Below are 18628 nucleotides of genomic sequence, written 5' to 3'. Positions count from 1 at the left end.
AAAATGTTCAACTTGCATGAACATGTTTAGTGCTGGAGTTCATTTAGTTACAAAATCCCTCTTTTGTGGATATCCAGAGTTCCCAGCAGCTGCAGTCTAGTAGTGGACGCTACATGCTAAAGCAATTAATAGTAGAAAAATCTGCAGCATTTCATACAGCTGGAATAGTTTAAATAAGTTGATCATGCTTTATTGAAAAGGCCTCTATATGAGTTAGAGCAGAAAAGACAAAAATATGCAGGATAGCAGTGCTGCAGGACAAGGACTGGGAACCTCTGGGCAGACTGATGACTGGGTTCCAACTGAGAGAGAGAAAGTAAGTCAGATTCCTTTAAAGCAGAGGCAAACACCACTCTGTGAAATATCTCACCAAACTGGCAGGACTGGTCCACTATTATTGGGGTCTGGGTTATGACAATCATATTTCAGGTTGTTTTTGGGCATGTTTCCAGTATTTCTGCTTCAGTGGGCTCTTTAAAATACATTAAATGTAAGTATAAGTATGCTTTGGCTTTTACAATGATGTTACCATATACCATTTCGGAGATAATTAACATTTGATCTCCAGTGGTGTTTTGTTACCAGCAGAAAAAATGTTCTAATAACTTTGTTAAAAGTGCTACAAAAAGCATTTTTACATTATTTAAGTTGTTTTTTAACATACAGACAGTAAGTGTGCGACTTTAGCTGGGGTGAAAAATGCTCAAATAAATTTGTGTTTAGATCCAGTTTGGGTAACTACAAGAAAAAGAGATGGCATTAGCAGGTCAGCTAGCATTAGCTTTTAGCCATGCTTGAACATCTGTATAGTTTATCAGCTTCAGCTTTGTTGCATGTCAAGTTTGAGCTCCCTTTCTAGGGATTTTGGTGCAGGAAAAGACACAATTGGCCCATTTTCAGACCAACCAAGTCTCCCTGAAGCCGCGGGAGTCTCCCGCATTTCGGTAGTGGCTCCCTGATGCCCGCGAGTCACATATAATCTCCCGGAATCTCCCTGAAATCAACTTTTGCAAATTGGGATGTCTGCATTTTACATCTGTGTTTTGTTTCAACTTGATTTTTTTTGAAGGAGGTGATCCATTCTACAGTACATATAATTTCATGTGATAGAACTAATACAACTAATACAGCTGTAATTACTGGATGGGTAAACTAGAGCACAAAACACCATGGAGATAATTTATGTAAATAGTGTCCAAAGCTAAAACATGTGAAATAGTATCTCTTTAATGTATATGTGAAAATAATCAGAAACAGGAAACTGCTAGAAATTGTGTGATTGATAAATTAGATTGATGTCCTATCATTTAAATCAAGTACAGTTGTCTTAAATGAGTGTTTGATTTATGGGAATGGGACTGGAACAGCAACAAGCATTGGGTTGCAAAGAGATAGAGGTTAACTGAGAAATTTATATGGATGTCCTGATAGCTGTGGTTTTTCATGTATTGCTGCTGACTGAAAAAAAATGTGTGTAGAGATATCTAGATTAGCGTTATCACGGTTTTTAATTTATTTTGAAAGCAGTAAATCGAAGTGCAGATATTTTAGTGCAGTTGTCCAGAATCATCTAAATATTCTGCCAGTCTGGAGGTCAATAAATACAGAATTCAACATTAGTAACATCCAACATCTATCTAATGCTGATATCTTCTAATATCAATGTGATTTTTATAACACTGGGCATTTCTTTTTTTTTTTTTCTTTTACAGTGCAAGTATCTTTATTTCATGCTCCTTTAATCTGTCACTGCTGGAAATTGGAAACACTACACTGAGTAGAGTTGCAGCACTTCTGCTGGCATCTTTTACAAGTTCAGATGCCAATATATACAGGTACTCTCTTCTACATTCTACAATAAAGCAGTGGATGAAAAAGAAATATGTTAATGGAGTTTGGTAATCCAATATAATGACATAATCACACAAACCGCTACAGACTAAGCCTGTATATCATTTTCACACTGTATGGCAGTTGTCCAAATTGCTCCTTCTAACAACAAAAAAGCCTCTAAATTGTGGCTTCTAAAAAGATGCCATACAGATGAAAGGACTGTAAGCACCCTAGTCTGTTATTAGTAGCAGGATTTGAATAGTGGTGTTCAACACATTGCGCTGAGCTGGTTTATTCTGAAGCACCTGAAACTGCTCATTACATCAGAGGCCCAAAGGAGACATTTCTTCATTAGAGAATACACTTTCTTGAATGCCTTAAACGCTTCAGGTATTATAACCAATGATTAGAGAAAAAAAATATCCCTGAGGTGTTTCCTTTAAACTGCCCAGCAGTCCAAGGGCTAGAGTCTTGTATCCTCAAAATTGCGCAGAATTTGCATAGAGCACAGACAAGCTCACCCCTGTTTCCTGGCTGTACAGTGTCAGAATTTCAGCCCCAGGCCCAATCACTCAGTGTACTGCTGCAGCACTGCTCTCATAGAAGTATAGTTTGTCTCTCGCCCACATCATGCCTAACTCTTGGGTAAATCCCTGTCATTAGTTTCTTCCTCCTGGCAAAACAAAGAATCAGGTTCTAGCATGTCTGGAGAAATGTAAACATTACAGTACAGCTTTATGGGTGAGCATGACATTTGACTGTTATCGACTAGACTAAAGATGAGATGATGATATACCAACTTGTCATCTGTGATTTGACTACTTGTAAGACAAATTCTTTTTGCACATTTTTTGTTGGATTTGCTATTTGCAACTATTTTCATTTGCACACATCAGCTGATTCTTTAACCTTGTGAATCATAGGCTTATTAATTATTATTATTTTTCAAAATGTCCCTTTATTGAATATGTAAAGTTGCTTGAATAAATTTTGTAAATAGGAACTATAGCCAAGTTCCCACAGTATAAAAGCTGTGCATCATAATTGGGCCATCTGTAGGGACAGTCCAATGTCCAGAAACCTGCCACCCATACCAGATGATACGTGAATCGCAAGGCTGTGGGAAAAAAAACGTTTGGCACAAGTATAATAACAGTATATCATTGCGTACCTTCTGTATGTCACAAGAATGAAGCTAATAAAATAAAATTGTGCATCGTTTTACTGGATGAGCTTGAGGCACTTATGACTTTATTAATCTATCTTCGTTTATTAATAAAATCCTTTTCCATCACACTTTTTTTTTGTTTTCTTGTTTTAATCTTTTTGAAACACTTGAGATATATATTTTTTTTACAATATACTACTACTATTAACGAGGCCTCATTGTGATTGTGGCTTTTCCTGTGATCTTGTCCAAAGAAGTGGAACTCAAAAAGCCAAAACATTGAAGCTAAAGCTGTGAAAGCAAGAGGGTAATCTGTACTTTAATGTTTTCAGCTAGTTACTCATGCACTGCACCACAAGGACAATGAGAGGACAGCAATGCTATTGTGTAAAACTTGTATAAAAAAAAAAAGTTCTTGTTACAGTGCTAAAACAATTCTACATGGTGCTTGTATGCCTATTCCCAGTGCTGTTAAACAGGATGTGTCCCAATTGTGTACTGCACACTGAAATTATATACTAAGTATAGTATTAAATAATTTATTTCCCATTTTCTTCCCAATTTAGCTAGACCAATTGTCCCACCCAGTCAGCTGATCAACATCACCCTAGGAGTGATGAGGAGAAAGAGTGCCATTTACCCACTCAGAGAGAGCAAGGCTAATTGTGCTTTCTCTGGGCTCCTGGTCATCTCCTGATCATAGTGGCAGCACTTTAGACTGCTTAAAAGTATGAGTGCAAGTTTTCCTAAACACACTGCTGCTGCACTTGTGTTGTTATCCACAATTGTTTAGATTTTTTCCAGATTTATATTAGTTCTCGCTTTTTGTTTTGCAGTGCATTGTAGGATATACTGTCCATTGTAATCACACTTAAAACCCAGTAATTTTGGAGTATCTTGGATATTTAAGTATACTCATCTTTGACACTTTGATTTAATGTAAATTACATACTGCATATTCAAAAATTAGTAAACTGGGATTGTTTTTTATTCTGAGCCAAAAAAACAGGGATGTAAATATCCAAGCTTGTAAATCTGGACCTGTTCATTTTTTACTCCAATCAAAGTTGCATACGTACAATTTATGAATCAGAGAGCACATTAAAATACTGAACAAATGCTTTATTGGCATTTTTAAAATGTAAGTATTTCGAGTTTTTGGTGTGTATTAGTTATTTTAGAGACACGTACCAAGTCAGAATTGTTCACATTGTGGTAATGCTACTAACCAGAGGTCCAAAGCATTGCATTCCTTTAAGAACTACATGACGGAAAGTTATGACAGGATTATGGGCATGTTGTCTGATGCAAAATACACTATTTGCCTCTATTATTGTGTTAACTATGTAACACTGTAGGTTCACCGGTTATTTTGGATAATAAATAAAATGGCTATTTTTTTTTGTGTTCCAGACCTCATGGTCCCTGGATTCTTTCATCTTAACTGTAAAGAAAGTTTAGTCTGCAATTATATTTAAAATGCAGCATTTCAGATCAAACTGCTGTGAAATAGTTCTCAGTTCATAATTTTGAAAACTTTGAGAAAATTCCCTTTAGGGCTTATTGTTTAATAGGTTTAATAGGTAAATATTTGATAGCTACTAAGAAAAAAAAGTGATATTTAAATCATCCACTTCAAATTGACTGATGTGAGGACAGAAAGGCCTTTGGATGTATGAGGTAAAGCTTAAAAAAGCCTCTCATAACCTAAAACCATAGGCATTCTGTTTCAATGTTTAGAACCTAAAATAGAACAAGAAGAAATGTAGGCACGTACAACTAACTATAAAAATACTTTACAATCCATTGAATTTCACTGACTTGAAATAGTTTGGTAAAAAAGGACCTGAAAATAGAGTTTTGGAAAAAAAAAAAAAATATATATATATATATATAAAGTGGCTAAAGCAAAACAGCACCAATCATACCTTATCATGCACTCTGCATGCTGCTCTTTGATTTTCACTGTTGTTTATTTAAAACATACCAATTCCACTGTGGTTTAACAAGATTTTCTTTTGGTTAAAAAAAAAAAAGTTTATTTCCGTACTTCATAAGACGGTCATAAAATTTGTACATTTTACAACACAGCATATTTTAGTCTCAAAGAATCCTGTTTTCCAAAAACGCACATGAGCATTCCTGCTTGTCTGCATATATATAGTTTCCCCTTTTAGCTTTCTTCTGATATGAAATAAAACCATCGCCCTGTACTAATTACCTTACCACATGCCAAAAAAGGATCAACATTTGAAGAGCACTCATATGGCACACAGACTGGGGAGCTATATATGTGGCAAAGTACTGCTATTTCAGCACCACTTTGTAACTTCAGTATTGAATTGATGAGCTGTGTTAAGGCTTAGTTCATTTCAAGTTTAGGTGAAGGTGGGCCAGCAGTGCATACCTTGGGCAATTAAGACATCATCTTCTTTTTGATGAGAGAGTTTTCCTTCAGCTTTTTGCTCTCGATCTGATTCCTGTCTGGGTCCTTAAGCTTAGGTTTAGGAATGACAGATTCCTTTGTTCCCTTTTCTTTAGTCTCTTTAGTCTCTTTAGTCTTCTGGGACCAAGAGGCTGGCTTCTTTTTCCCTGCAACCTTTGGTTTTGATGTCACGGGTTTCATTCTTCCTTTCCCTGCCTTTTTAGTCTTCTGTGGCGTGATGGCTGATTTGTCCATTTTCGTTGGTTTTGTAGGTTTTTTTGGTTTTACTTGTTTGTTGGGTTTTGTTTTTTGTCCTTTATCTGAGGCTTTCAAGGAAACATTAGGGGTTTTGGGATCCTTTTCAATCGTGTTCTTGGATTGTGATTTGATCTTTTGCTGAGGAGTCGCTTTATTTGCTGTTTTTACGCTGACCTTTTTTCTGTTGGGCTTTGTTTTATACAAAGATATTTTCTCTTTCTTTGTTTGTGGTAAATTAGTTGAAAATGTTGCATTCAATGGCTTTTGTATTGATGTGGCTGTGGTGGTCACTGTGGGTTGGGTGGTGGAGTGGGTGGTGAGTGGTGGTCTGGTGGTAAGTTTCACCCTTTTTAGAGGTGGTCTTGTAGGTACTTCACTGGTATCCAGGACGGTCACTAAAGAAAAATGCAAAATAAAATAGTTTTTTTTTTTACTAAAATATAATTCCCAAAACTTTTTTCCCTTCAGAGCCTCTGGACCCTCCTCCCTTTCCTTACACACTTGTACAGTACCTCAGCCCCAGGCCAGACCATAAACCTGAACATCATACAGTATTTACCCTCCAATACTTTAGCTTAGATGCTATTCTACTGTAATGTTATTTGGAACTAATCCTGTTTGTTTTTGAGCTAAATATTATCTGACACTAGTTAAGATATTAAGAAACATTGTTAAGTTTTAATGATTAAGAATGTTGTAAATCATGTTAATTAAGACATGGATCAAATATTAATCATTTCTAGTGTCAAGTAATAATTTTTTGAGACTTTCTGTTGCAAGTACTGTCAATAAATGTACTCTTATTTTAAAGTGTTACAGAACTTTTACAGGTCTATACATAGAAGGGACCTTGAACAGAATGGCCAGCAGGGGTTTGGTCACTGGTTGAAATATAAAATATTGAAATATATGGGAGTTCTCATAATACTTAAACCACATGCTTGTTAATGGATAAAGTCTTACCATTTTGAGAAATTTTGAGAAAACTGTGTGCTGGTTATGCTGCAAAGGAAGGTCAATATTCTAGTGGGGAAGCAGCCACTCAGTGTGGAGATCTGTGCAAATTCTACATACTCTTATTAAGATTTTTTCATTGATTTAGGCTGTATTTCTGAAATGGTATTTTAATCTTCAGTTTGATATTAGATATTAAAACCTGGTCTTGTGAATGTGAACAACTGCCCACCCAACAGTTGTATATTGAGGTCACTGAGTGGACAAGCTTGCCTATAAATTGTACTCAACTAGCACAATAATATTTGTGGCCCTCCTTTATTTTCCTCTAGGGCTGCAACTAATGATTATTTTGGTAGTCGAATAATTTGATGATTATTTTTCCGATTAGTCAATTAGTCAATTATTATTTCTGCCATGTCCTCCTTAAAAGGCATTTAAATGTCTAGATGTTGTTTAAATGTGGAAAATACTGATATTTAGGGATTAAATATGTAATTTGTTGTGTTTGGGCACTTTTGGAGACTCAGATTAAGTTGAGTGTAAACTGTGTGAGTGAGCCATTTACCCATCAGCCATTGCACTTTTATCCCCAGCACTTTGTGTAATGCAGTCGACAAATTAAAAAAATCGACTAATTGTTACAGCACTATTCTCCTGCAGTACGCTTAATAGCTCTTTTGATTAGAGGCGCAATGCTGAGCATAATGATAACTCCCTTTAATATTTTAACCAGTGACCAGGCTCCTCATTTATAAAACAACTGCACCAGTCTGTACCAGTAACACTTGTTGTCTTCATGTTGAGTACATTCACATTGCTTTTTCTGCAAACTGGAAGTTGTTTACGGAAAATATTATTTTTATCGAATATTATTAAAACCAAAAATCTATTATTTTATACTCCAGTCCGAGAACAATAAAACAAATAAGTGATTATAAAAAGCAGGCAAAAGGCATCAAAATTTGATGTGATTCAGCATCTAAATGAATGTAAAGTAGTGTTGTGGCACTTTTCGGAAATTACCTTAGAAATACAGTGAGGCAAATGGTATTGAGCAATTAACCAAAACTCTAAAACCATATACAAAGTGTAAAAATGTAAAAATTCACTGACTTACATTCTCTGGGAATGAATGGCACCTTCTTCCCTTTCACTTTCACAGGAAGTGGCTTGCTTTTGCATTTGCCTGGAGGTGCTCTCCTGTAAACAGATGCCATTTAATGTTAAATTAAATTCCATTTCCTTTTTACACACATCATTTAAAAAGCCGCCAGCAACTGTAAATGTGCTTTAAGCCTCGCATCACAAATATCTTTCATATTTCTCAGTTTCTCTTTGCAATCTCTGGAACTTACTCTTCTACTTTACTGTATTTTGTTGTTGATGCATTGCCAACATCCAAGATGACACAATAAAGACTCTAGCTTTAGGAAAAGTGAAGTGATTAGAAGATTGATGCTTCTGGAAAAGAGTACCCAGGTCAGTGGGTTTTATATATACCCAGCAATAAATTTCTGCTCCTCTTATCCAGTTCCTGATATTTCCACATCTCTGTAAAAGTGTGTGAAGAGAGCAGGAGAATAAGGAACAGCTGGGACGGAGGTATGGTACAGTGATTACTGAGATTGATTTCGGATGTGCGAGTCTGCAAAACTTTTAGTCAACTGATAAGATACAGCCTACCGGTGCTCTTCCAGTTATTGAATCGTAAAGATTAGTAAGGACTCATGTATTATTAAAATTACATAATAGTTATTAACCTTATAACAGTTAAATCAGTGGGTCAGGCTTTATCGTTTTAAATCCAAGGTATATTTTATTGTAAAGTGAATTTTTTATGCAGCATAAAATTCAGCTCTGTTACTTGATATAATAACTATCCTGGAATTGAACAGTTGACTGATTATACATTTAATAAAATAAGATGTTTAAATAGTAAGTGGATCCATCTGCTGATGAGTGCACTCTAGCGTAGGCCTTCCAGAAGACTGGAAAAAGGCCATTTGGCTCAAGTCTGATCTGGAGATTCAAAAATCCTGAGGAAAGAATGTGAGACGTGTGATGAACTGAAAGCGCTCCTCCTGTAGTAAAGGATTTCAGTGCCAGTGTGATGTCATACCCCATAATCTGTCATAGCGGTTCAAAGACACCAATATAATTCATACAGATCTGGAAAAAATTAAGAGACCACTTCAGTTTCTGAATCAGTTTCTCTGATTCTACTAGTTATAGGTATAAGTTTGAGTAAAATGAAAATTGTTGTTTTATTCTATAAACTACCGACAACATTTCGCCCAAATTCCAAATAAAAATATTGTCATTTAGAGCAATGAGAAATGGCTGAAATAAAAAAGATGCAGAGCTTTTAGACCTCAAATAACACAAAGAAAACAAGTTCATATTTAAAAAGTTTTAAGAGTTCAGAAATATTTGGTGGAATCACAGTTTAATTTCAATTTTCATTCATCTTGGCATGTTCTCCTCCACCAGTCTTACATGCTGCTTTTGGATAACTTAATGCCACTTCTGGTTAAAAAATTCAAGCAGTTCAGATTGGTTTGATGGTTTGTGATCATCCATCTTCCTCTTGATTATATTCCAGAGGTTTTCAATTTGGTAAAATCAAAGAAACACATAATTTTTAAGTGGTCTCTTATTTTTTTCAAAGCTGTATACATATATAGTGTAGACTTTCAGGTTTAATTAAATCAGTTCATTTAACAGAACAGAACATTTAATTTTTAATACTTTGTTTAGAATCCTTTGCAGGCTTTGCAATGACTGCCTGAAGTCTTAAATACATGTACATTACCAAACACTGGGTTTGCTCCTTTGTGATGCTTTTTTGCAGGTCTTTAGTTGTTGCTGGTTAGTGGGTCTTTAAGTTTTGTCTTAAGCAAGTAAAAAGCAGCTCTCGGGTTGAGATTTGGTGATTGACTCGGCCATGGAAGAATATTCCACTTTTGTGCCTTAAAACACTCCTTGGTTGCTTTTGCAGTGTGTAGTGCCGTTCCAAGCATGCTCTATACATTCTTCTTCCCATCATTCTGATACAGGTGATCAACAGTCCAAAGAATGCTGTTCCAGAACTAGGCTGGTTTCTTTAGATGTTTTTTGGTAAAGTCTAATCTGACCTTTCTATTAATGTGGTGAACCCTCTGTATTTGCTTTCATGAAGTCTTCTCTTTATGGTAGACTTGGATACTGATACACCTACTTCCTGCAGAATGTTCTTCTCCATGAAAAGTGAAAAGGATTCTGTGATCATCCACCACTGTTGTTTTTTTTTTTTTGTGGATGTTCTTTTTGAGTTCCCAAGCTCACCACTGCGCTCTTTCCCCTCAGAATGTACCAAACTGTTGATTTGGCCACACCTAACAACTGTTATCTCTGTTGATTTTTTTCTTTTTTTCAGACTATTGATGATCTGTCTCCTGTGTGAGTTCACAGCAACAGCTTCCAAATACAAAAAAATTAATGCCTCACCTGAAATCAGCGCCAGACCCTTTACCTGCTTAGTGGATGATAGATTAACGAGGGAATAGCCCAGGAAGCCCATGAAATAGCTTTTGATATAATCTGTCCAATTACTTTTGGAGCCCCTGAGAAGGAAAAGGCTTTGTAGAAAAATGGCTGCAAATCCTAAATGCTTCATAGGATATTTTTGGGCTTAACTGTATATGAAATATTTACTGTGTTAATGGTAGATATTAAACACCTTTTTGGTTTTAATTAGCTTGTCAGGGTTTCTATATCACGAAAAGTGCTCCTTTGTGCGATAGTATAATTCATTTCCTTTTAATGTGATGCCTTTGTCTTGAATATGCAGCATTTGTTACCTGGAGGGGTCCATAAATTTGTAGATAGTTCCAAATGGAGACACTGCACTTGGGTATGAGGTTGCCAGAAAATAAAGCTCTCCTTCACAAAAGATGATACAAAGCAGAAAAAGCATAAATCAGTTCAGCATAAAAGACCATTTGCAGCTTTACAGCTGTAATGTCCAGTATTTCTCGAGGATTTGGAGTACTCTGGCAATCACCCACCTGCTTCATCTTCTGCAAATGAGATGATAAACTTGTGGTGGTGATTGATAAGGCCAGGAAACGAGCAGGTCTTAGTGTCACCCATACACACATTTCTCTCCTTCCAGCTCCCGCTAATCTTGTCCTCCTCTAGAGCCATCAATCGTCTAGAAGAAGAGAAAAGCATGCAGATCTTTTAGATCTTTCTTTGGACAAACTGAAAACCTAATCCTCTGCTACTCCACAGGTTTCCGCTGAGATTTGAGCACCTATATATTCTGCACAGAGACCTTGGTTTGCAGGTCAAAGGCATCACACTGAGCTCTCCTCATAGACTAACTACTATCATGCTTCTGTTTCTTACCCGCTCATAAAATCTCCAAAGATGTACAGGCCATTGAGGTTGGGTGACTCGCATCCTCTGTAAACGTAGCCTCCAGTTACTGACTTTCCAATATGGTGGCCATAGGCATGAATGGGAAGGATGTCATCTATAAGGTAAAATACATCAATATGTTAATTGGGCTGTAGTTTATTTGCTTGCCCTTTGTATGTACGTGTTGTAGGTGGAGCTAAACAATGAAACAGGGATGTAGAGATTCATGGTTATACAGTATTTTGAAAAATAAAGGCATAATGTGTCGCCTGAAATATAGAAACAATAGTTTTAGAACTACATTATACACAGTGATCAGTCACAACATAAAAAACACTAGGTGAATAACACTGAATATTGGCACAAGATGTGGGATCTCCATAGTAGATAGCAAGAAAACTAAGAAAACATCAAATATTTTTGAATGAAGATCTATTCAGATTGACTAGTTTATACAGCACAACAACACTTTCTTCAAAGCAAGAAAACAATTTAAACAATTTGCATCCCTAATGTGAACAGTCAGTGTGGTCAAAGTGTTTCAAAGAAGTACAACTAGTGAATCATCAAACAGGATGATGATCACAGAAGTTTTACTGATGCTTAATAAAGCTCCCACCTCACAATTTACAGGGCTTAAAGGATCTGGTCTTTGGACACCAGACACAAAAAGACAAAATACAGTAAGTGTTTAAATATCCTAGTGATCACTGCTGGATCAATTGAGCAGAAACTCAAGTTGCTCTACACTACCCAGGCATGGCTTATACAAGGACGTCCCTTAAAACCACACTGAAGCATGTCTGGAGTTTGCCAGAATTGGATTAAGTTTTGTGGTCAGATGAGACAAAAATGGAGCTTTCTGGGTAAAAATCAAGACACAAAAAAATGTGTTGCAAACCTAACACAGTCCATTCTTCAACAATCACCATCCCAACAGTAAAGTACAGGAGTGGTGGGCAGCATCCTGTTGGGGGATGCTTGTCCTAAAGTGGGACTGAGCATTTAGTTAAATTACAGGCCAGATGGAGGGTGCAAAATACAGGAAGATACTGAAAACAACCTGCTTCAGTCAGCAAAAAAACGGAAACTTGGAAGAAACTTCACAGTAGGACATAATCACTAAGTACAGAGCCAAAGCAACACAGCAGTGGCTCAATAACAAAAATGTAAATATTCTACAATGATCAAGTCAAAGAAATAGTGGCTTAGTCTTTTTAAGGGCTGTTGGCAAAAAATGCATTTTAAAATTGTAATTTAAAAAGGTTATTGGTTTACAATAATGAAGCCATTTGCAACAATCTGTACCTATGTCATTTCTATCGAAGCCCATTTCCGCCACCTGAAGAAAAAAAAACGTCCTCAACTAAGTCATAATTATGAGATAGAAAAGTCATAATTATGGGATAGTAAGTCATAATTATGAGATAGTAAGTCATAATTATGAGATAAAAAAGTCATAATTATGAGATAGTAAGTCATAATTATGAGATAGAAAAGTCATAATTATGGGATAGTAAGTCATAATTATGAGATAGTAAGTCATAATTATGAGATAGTAACTCATAATTATGAGATAAAAAAGTCATAATTATGAGATAGTAAGTCATAATTATGAGATAGAAAAGTCATAATTATGGGATAGTAAGTCATAATTATGAGATAGTAAGTCATAATTATGAGATAAAAAAGTCATAATTATGAGATAGTAAGTCATATTTATGAGATAAAAAGTCATCTCATAATTATGACTTTCTATCTCATAATTATGACTTTCTATCTCATAATTATGACTTAGAAAGTCATAATTATGAGATACTAAGTCATATTTATGAGATAAAAAGTCATAATTATGAGATACTAAGTCATAATTATGAGATACTAAGTCATAATTATGAGATAGAAAGTCATAATTATGAGATAAAAAAAGTCATTATGAGATAGTAAGTCATATTTATGAGATAAAAAGTCATATTTATGAGATAAAAAGTCATAATTATGAGATAGAAAGTCATAATTATGAGATACTAAGTCATAATTATGAGATAGAAAGTCATAATTATGAGATACTATCTCATACTTATGACTTTCTATCTCATAATTATGACTTTCTATCTCATAATTATGACTTAGTATCTCATAATTATGACTTTTTATCTCATAAATATGACTTTTTATCTCATAAATATGACTTACTATCTCATAATTATGACTTTTTTTATCTCATAATTATGACTTACTATCTCATAATTATGACTTTCTATCTCATAATTATGACTTAGTTGAGGACGTTTTTTTTTCTTCAGGTGGCGGAAATGGGCTTCCATACATTTCTAATCCATACAAATCTGATTTTTGCCAGGCACACTATTTTACCAGTTTTTATGATGAAATGTTGCCAGCTCAAAATGTTTAGCCACATTTGATCATCTAAAAGTAGCAATTTGTTTTGCACTATAAGCCGTAAACTGAAACTCCTGTATAACGCTGCAATTCAGCATAGTGGCTTTACTGCCTTAAAACCTGACCGGTAAAATTTGTACATAAAGCGAACCAGATTATAAAGCGCACTGATGATTTTTGGGAAAAATAAAGTATAAGTGCCTTTTATAGACCGAAAATGATGGTAGGTACAAAACATTTTATTTAGTTCAATTTATATAAATATAATAAATATTGTGTGTTATAGATCCTGGTTTACTTTTGATCATTCACAATTAATTATTTATTTATTTATTTATTTATCTTTTACAAATTGGTTTTGGTTTTGGTCAGAATTTGTACCAATTGGCTTTGTCACTATTGTGTCAAATTAACCTGAACAGGTCAATCCTAATAATAATTATACATTTTTCGAGGAATTTGTGTGTATGAATCAGATATTCACAGAGTCATCTGGACTAGGCAGTTAAAACAAAATCCTGGGATTATTATTTTTTTTATTATTATTATTTTCTGGTCCTAGATTAAAACCTCTAACACATATGGACATGCATAATATAAAGACATCACATTAATGAACTGAGGATAAGGTCAATTTGCTTTGTGCTACAAAAAATAAGGTATAATATTTCCCTGTTTTCTTTCCTGTTATACTTCAAAATTCATCAGTATGATCAGGATGGTTCATAAATAATGACCAATTTAAAACACAATACAATGTCAAAGGTATTACCACTTGCCAACATCAGATAAACAGCTTTCTTTAACTCACCCAGTGAGGAGTTTTGACATAATTTCACGTCGAAGCATTCAAAGCCTTCCTTCGCCCTCCAGCCATAGTTTCCACCTTTCTCGATGATGTCAATCTCTTCATATCTGTTCTGTCCGACATCCCCACAGAAAATCCTGCCCCTGCCATAGCGGCTCACCGGGTCACCCCTGTCCACTGAGCAACGCCACATGTTCCGCACACCATATGCATAGACCTCAGGCCTGGCATCTGGCTGACCGATGAAAGGGTTATCTGGGGGAATCTGGTAGGGCTTTCCGTTATTACTGCTCCTGTCTACATCAATGCGAAGAGCTTTGCCCAACAAAGCTGACCTGAGGTGAGAAAGGATTTTTTGAAACTTAATACATTAACTTTTTCAGACCCTATATCTATTGCAATCAAGAACATGTCTTTCTTGTGTATTCTTGCATTCAGTGGCCAGTGTGTTCATGGCAAGGCAGTGTAAATTATAGTCATTCTAACAATGCCTTGCCTGACAGTGGGCGCCAGATTAAGGGGATATGTGAGGACATTTATCATTCACTGCCCCCACAGTGTCACATGTGTACTGGGAATGCGTCACAGAATGCGTCATCACCACTCACAGAGGACAGCGTAGTGGATTATAATTATGATCGTAGAACTGTCTGTGTGAGTTCAATGAACATTTAATGTAGGTCAATGCATTGTTTTCTTTTAGATTTCATGGGACAGGGCAAAAGTCATGGGACACAAGGATACTTGGATACTAGTCATATGTTGCATGAATTTTGCCATGTTAGTGTAAATTTTGACTTAAAGGCTATACATAAGACAAAAACAAAAGATTTATTTAACATGTTGACTAAAAAGAATTTCCCTTTGACTGTTTCAGGTTTTTCAAATAGAGCTACATACACACAACCCCACTTAGACTGAGTTGGAATGCATGTTGAGCTTTTAAACAAAATCCCTTGTCACAAATCATAAGTTATGCTGGCCTGAGGTAAAATTTCACATATGCGTAAACGTCAGTTCCTAATACTACTTGGATCATAGTGAATCTCACTTGTTTTGGGAATTTCCAAACTTTCCAAAAGGATCCCCTGCTTTTCCACCATCTCCAGTGAAGATGTACAGATATCCATCCAGACCAAACAAAAGCTGTCCACCATTATGGTTTGCAGCTGGCTCTTCAATTTCAAGAAGGACCCTAAGATCAAATAAAAAATCACCTGAATTAATAGAGACATGAAACCAAATCTGAAAAAACACAACAGTCCACTTCTCACTGGTCTCATTTACCTCTCAGAGTGGGGGTCTGCCACGTTCATGTCATGAGGGGAAACCCTCATCTCGCTGATGCGGATCTTCTCCAGCTTGCTGTTAATTAGAATGGAATAGTAGATAAAGAAGCGCCCATTGGTTTTGTATTGTGGGTGGAAGGCCAGACCCAGGAAGCCCCTCTCGTCACCCAGCCACCCTGTGGTCAGCACATCGCCGCTCATGTCCAGGAAGGGCCGCTCCAGGCGACTGCCGTCCCACAGGAACACCCAAACGAAGCCCAGCTGTTCAGCCACAAACATGCGGTGGGTGCCATCCCCGCTGTGCAGCATCAGCACAGGGTTCCTCAGCCCATTGGCCACTTCTGTCAGACATAGTTGCAGACAGCCTTTGGTGTCTTCTGTCACTTTGCCTAGGTTATTGGACAGCTCGTTGTTGTGGACGACATTGGGGTAGCAATAGTCCTGGTCAGGCAGGTTGATCAAGTTGCAGAAGCGTGGGCCGTCTTTCTCGCAGGACTCCTGCAGGATCTTACTGTCCGTCAAGTACTTAACCGCGGAGTGGCACTTGGTGTGGAAGTTGGAACAGTAACTGGAGCACAGTCCTGGGAGGTGGCGCACTGGAGTGTACGGATCTTCAGCATCATAGAGGTGTGCTGCGTATGGGGAGCACTCCTGTGGAACAAGTCAGCAATAATAATGCCAATAAAGTCAAGGGAAATTCCTGTGCATGTTTTTCCATAATGCACAGCTGTGCTTGCTGATATACAGATCCGAACGCAAATGAATTGAATAATAAGGGATGGAACATACAAAAAAAAGTTAAGCATATTTTGAAGTATCATGTTTTCATAGAGTTCATCTCATAATATAGAGCTAAATATAAATAACACAACAACAATCTAACTTTATTACACATAGTTTAAAGATAAATGTACAGTGCATTATACTGTAGTGCAGTTTGTGACTGGTGACTTCATTAGACATTTACAGATTTACTGTAACGTTTTGATGCAATGGTAGACAGACAAACAGATTTAAAGATAGACAGATAGATAGACATGTCTTTCGATAGATTTAGACAGAATTATATGTCTAATGTTTAGATGCAGTGATGGACAGACAGACAGATATGTAGACAGATGATAAATATGAAATAAAGATTTAACAGATATAACCTATAATATTTAGATGCAGCAATGAATAGACAGACAGTTATCACTATGTTTTTTTCTCATTACAATGAATGTTATAGAAGTCTAACTGTTAGATGCAATTGCAGATAGATAGATAGATAGATAGATAGATAGATAGATAGATAGATAGATAGATAGATAGATAGATAGATAGATAGACAGACAGACTTGGACTTATCTCTGTGTATATGTCCAGAATTAAAAATATAATTTTTTGACAGAGAGATATATAGACAGATGATAAATATTAAATAAAGATTTAACCTATAATATTTAGATGCAGCAGTGAATACACCGACAGTTATCGCTATGATTTTTTTCTTTATAATAATGTTATAAAAGTCTAACTTGATGATGAAAGCATACCTGGCAGAGGATGTCCTTCAGCAGGTCTCCGCACAGCTCATACCCCTCATCACCCAGCAGGTCTATGATGTCCCAGTACCTCTCCGCTATGACGTTGTCCGTCTTCTGGTCACAGCAGCCGAACTGCTCGTAATGGGTGCAGAACTCCAGGTGGAAAGGGGGCTTGAAGGGGGGCTGGAAGTCCAGACACTGGGGGTGAGACAGTGTGGGTCTTAAAAACGTGGTAAAAACTGTGGTAAAGAAGAAGCGCCGGAGAGCACACGGGATGGGCAGCTCTGCGCTCCACAGCCCCCCAGCACTGGCCCTGCACTCACCCTGAGGACCCCTCTCTCTAGGCATTTTTGCCGTGTGTTCGAGAGAGCGCCTGAGTGTTTTCCCTCAAGCGCGTGCACGCGCGCGCATTTGTATCTGTGTGCGTGTGTGTGTGTTCGTCTGCCTGTGAGGGTGTGTGTGGGTGTGCGTGTACGTGGGTAAAGCGCACACGTGTAATCGCACCTCCGTGCGCGCACGCGCTCCGATTTCTTAGTCGATCTGCAAGATTCATGTTTAACCTTTTTTATCTCAGAGATAAAAAAAAATATATATGACTTATGACATTTTAACTGAATGTTAAGTGATATTTTCTATAACTTTATCACCCATACTTTTAAAGCAAATATATATATGCAGCTTTGGGAAAAAAAAGACCAGTTCAGTTTCCGAATCATTTTTTCTGATTTTGCTATTTATAGGTATATGTTTGAGTAAAATGAACATTCTTGTTTTATTCTATAAACTACGGACAACATTCTTCCCAAATTCCAAGTAAAAATATTGTCATTCAGAGCATTTATTTGCAAAAAATGAGAAATGGCTGACAACAAAAAAGATGCAGAGCTTTCAGACCTCAAATAATGCAAAGAAATCAAGTTTATGTACAGAAAATTCAGAAATCAATATTTAGTGGAATAACCCTGTTTTTTAATCACAGTTTTTAGCATCTTGGCATGTTCTCCTCCACCAGTCTTACACACTGTATTTGGTTAACTTTATGCCACTTCTAATGCAGAAATTCAAGCAGTTTAGCTTGGTTTGATGGGTTGTGATCATCCATCTTCCTCTTGATTATATTCCAGTGGTTTTTAATTTGGTAAAATCAAAGAAACTCATGATGTTTAAGTGGTCTCAATTTTTTTTTTCCAGAGCTGTATACACCCAAATAAGCATTACACTCTAGAGCAGATTGTGACTAGTAACTTAACAGACAGACTTACAGGTAGATAGATGGTAAACATATATGGTAAATATATTTAGGTAAGCATAATATACATGTGTTGTTTTTATTCTACATTTTAAGATAATTTCTGACAATCAAGTTCTTTGTAAACTAAAGTAACTTTTCTCTTCTTTTTTCATAATGTTAATGTAACTTAATAAAAGCCATTTTGATTCATTGTGTGTTAAAAGAAGGCTGTGATCTGGATAAGAATACATTACGAACATCCAAGGATCACAGGAATGTAGCTGTAATCTCCAGGAAATAATATTTGGACACTCTTCACCCCACTG

At 36.4% G+C, this 18628-nt stretch overlaps 1 protein-coding gene across 1 annotated transcript; it reads right to left on the bottom strand.

The window, feature by feature from the left end:
- Positions 1-4900: 4900 nt before the first annotated feature.
- On the bottom strand, positions 4901-17559 carry hhipl2 (HHIP-like 2). Its single transcript, XM_049464221.1, has 9 exons — positions 17081-17559; positions 15541-16193; positions 15305-15448; positions 14257-14588; positions 11031-11157; positions 10688-10833; positions 10481-10562; positions 7759-7841; positions 4901-6079 (listed from the first exon to the last, which is right to left on the bottom strand). The coding sequence occupies exons 1-9, from the start codon at positions 17417-17419 to the stop codon at positions 5418-5420; spliced, it is 2568 nt and encodes an 855-aa protein (XP_049320178.1). The 5' UTR covers positions 17420-17559; the 3' UTR covers positions 4901-5417.
- Positions 17560-18628: the final 1069 nt, after the last annotated feature.

Source organism: Astyanax mexicanus, chromosome 14 (assembly GCF_023375975.1).
Source record: "Astyanax mexicanus isolate ESR-SI-001 chromosome 14, AstMex3_surface, whole genome shotgun sequence".
Lineage (NCBI taxonomy): Eukaryota > Metazoa > Chordata > Actinopteri > Characiformes > Acestrorhamphidae > Astyanax > Astyanax mexicanus.
The sequence above is the reverse complement of the archived record's forward strand: the minus strand, read 5'-3'. Positions and strand labels throughout refer to the sequence as shown.

What these genes read in the sequence shown, in the direction of transcription:
- hhipl2 (XM_049464221.1), bottom strand. Translation starts at nt 17,419, where the DNA reads ATGCCTAGAGAGAGGGGTCCTCAGGGTGAGTGCAGGGCCAGTGCTGGG. An exon ending in TTTGGAAATTCCCAAAACAA is followed by an intron (nt 14,589 to 15,304) that starts GTGAGATTCACT and finishes TTCTCACCTCAG; the next exon opens with GTCAGCTTTGTTGGGCAAAG. An exon ending in ATTTGCAGAAGATGAAGCAG is followed by an intron (nt 10,563 to 10,687) that starts GTGGGTGATTGC and finishes TCTTTTGTGAAG; the next exon opens with GAGAGCTTTATTTTCTGGCA.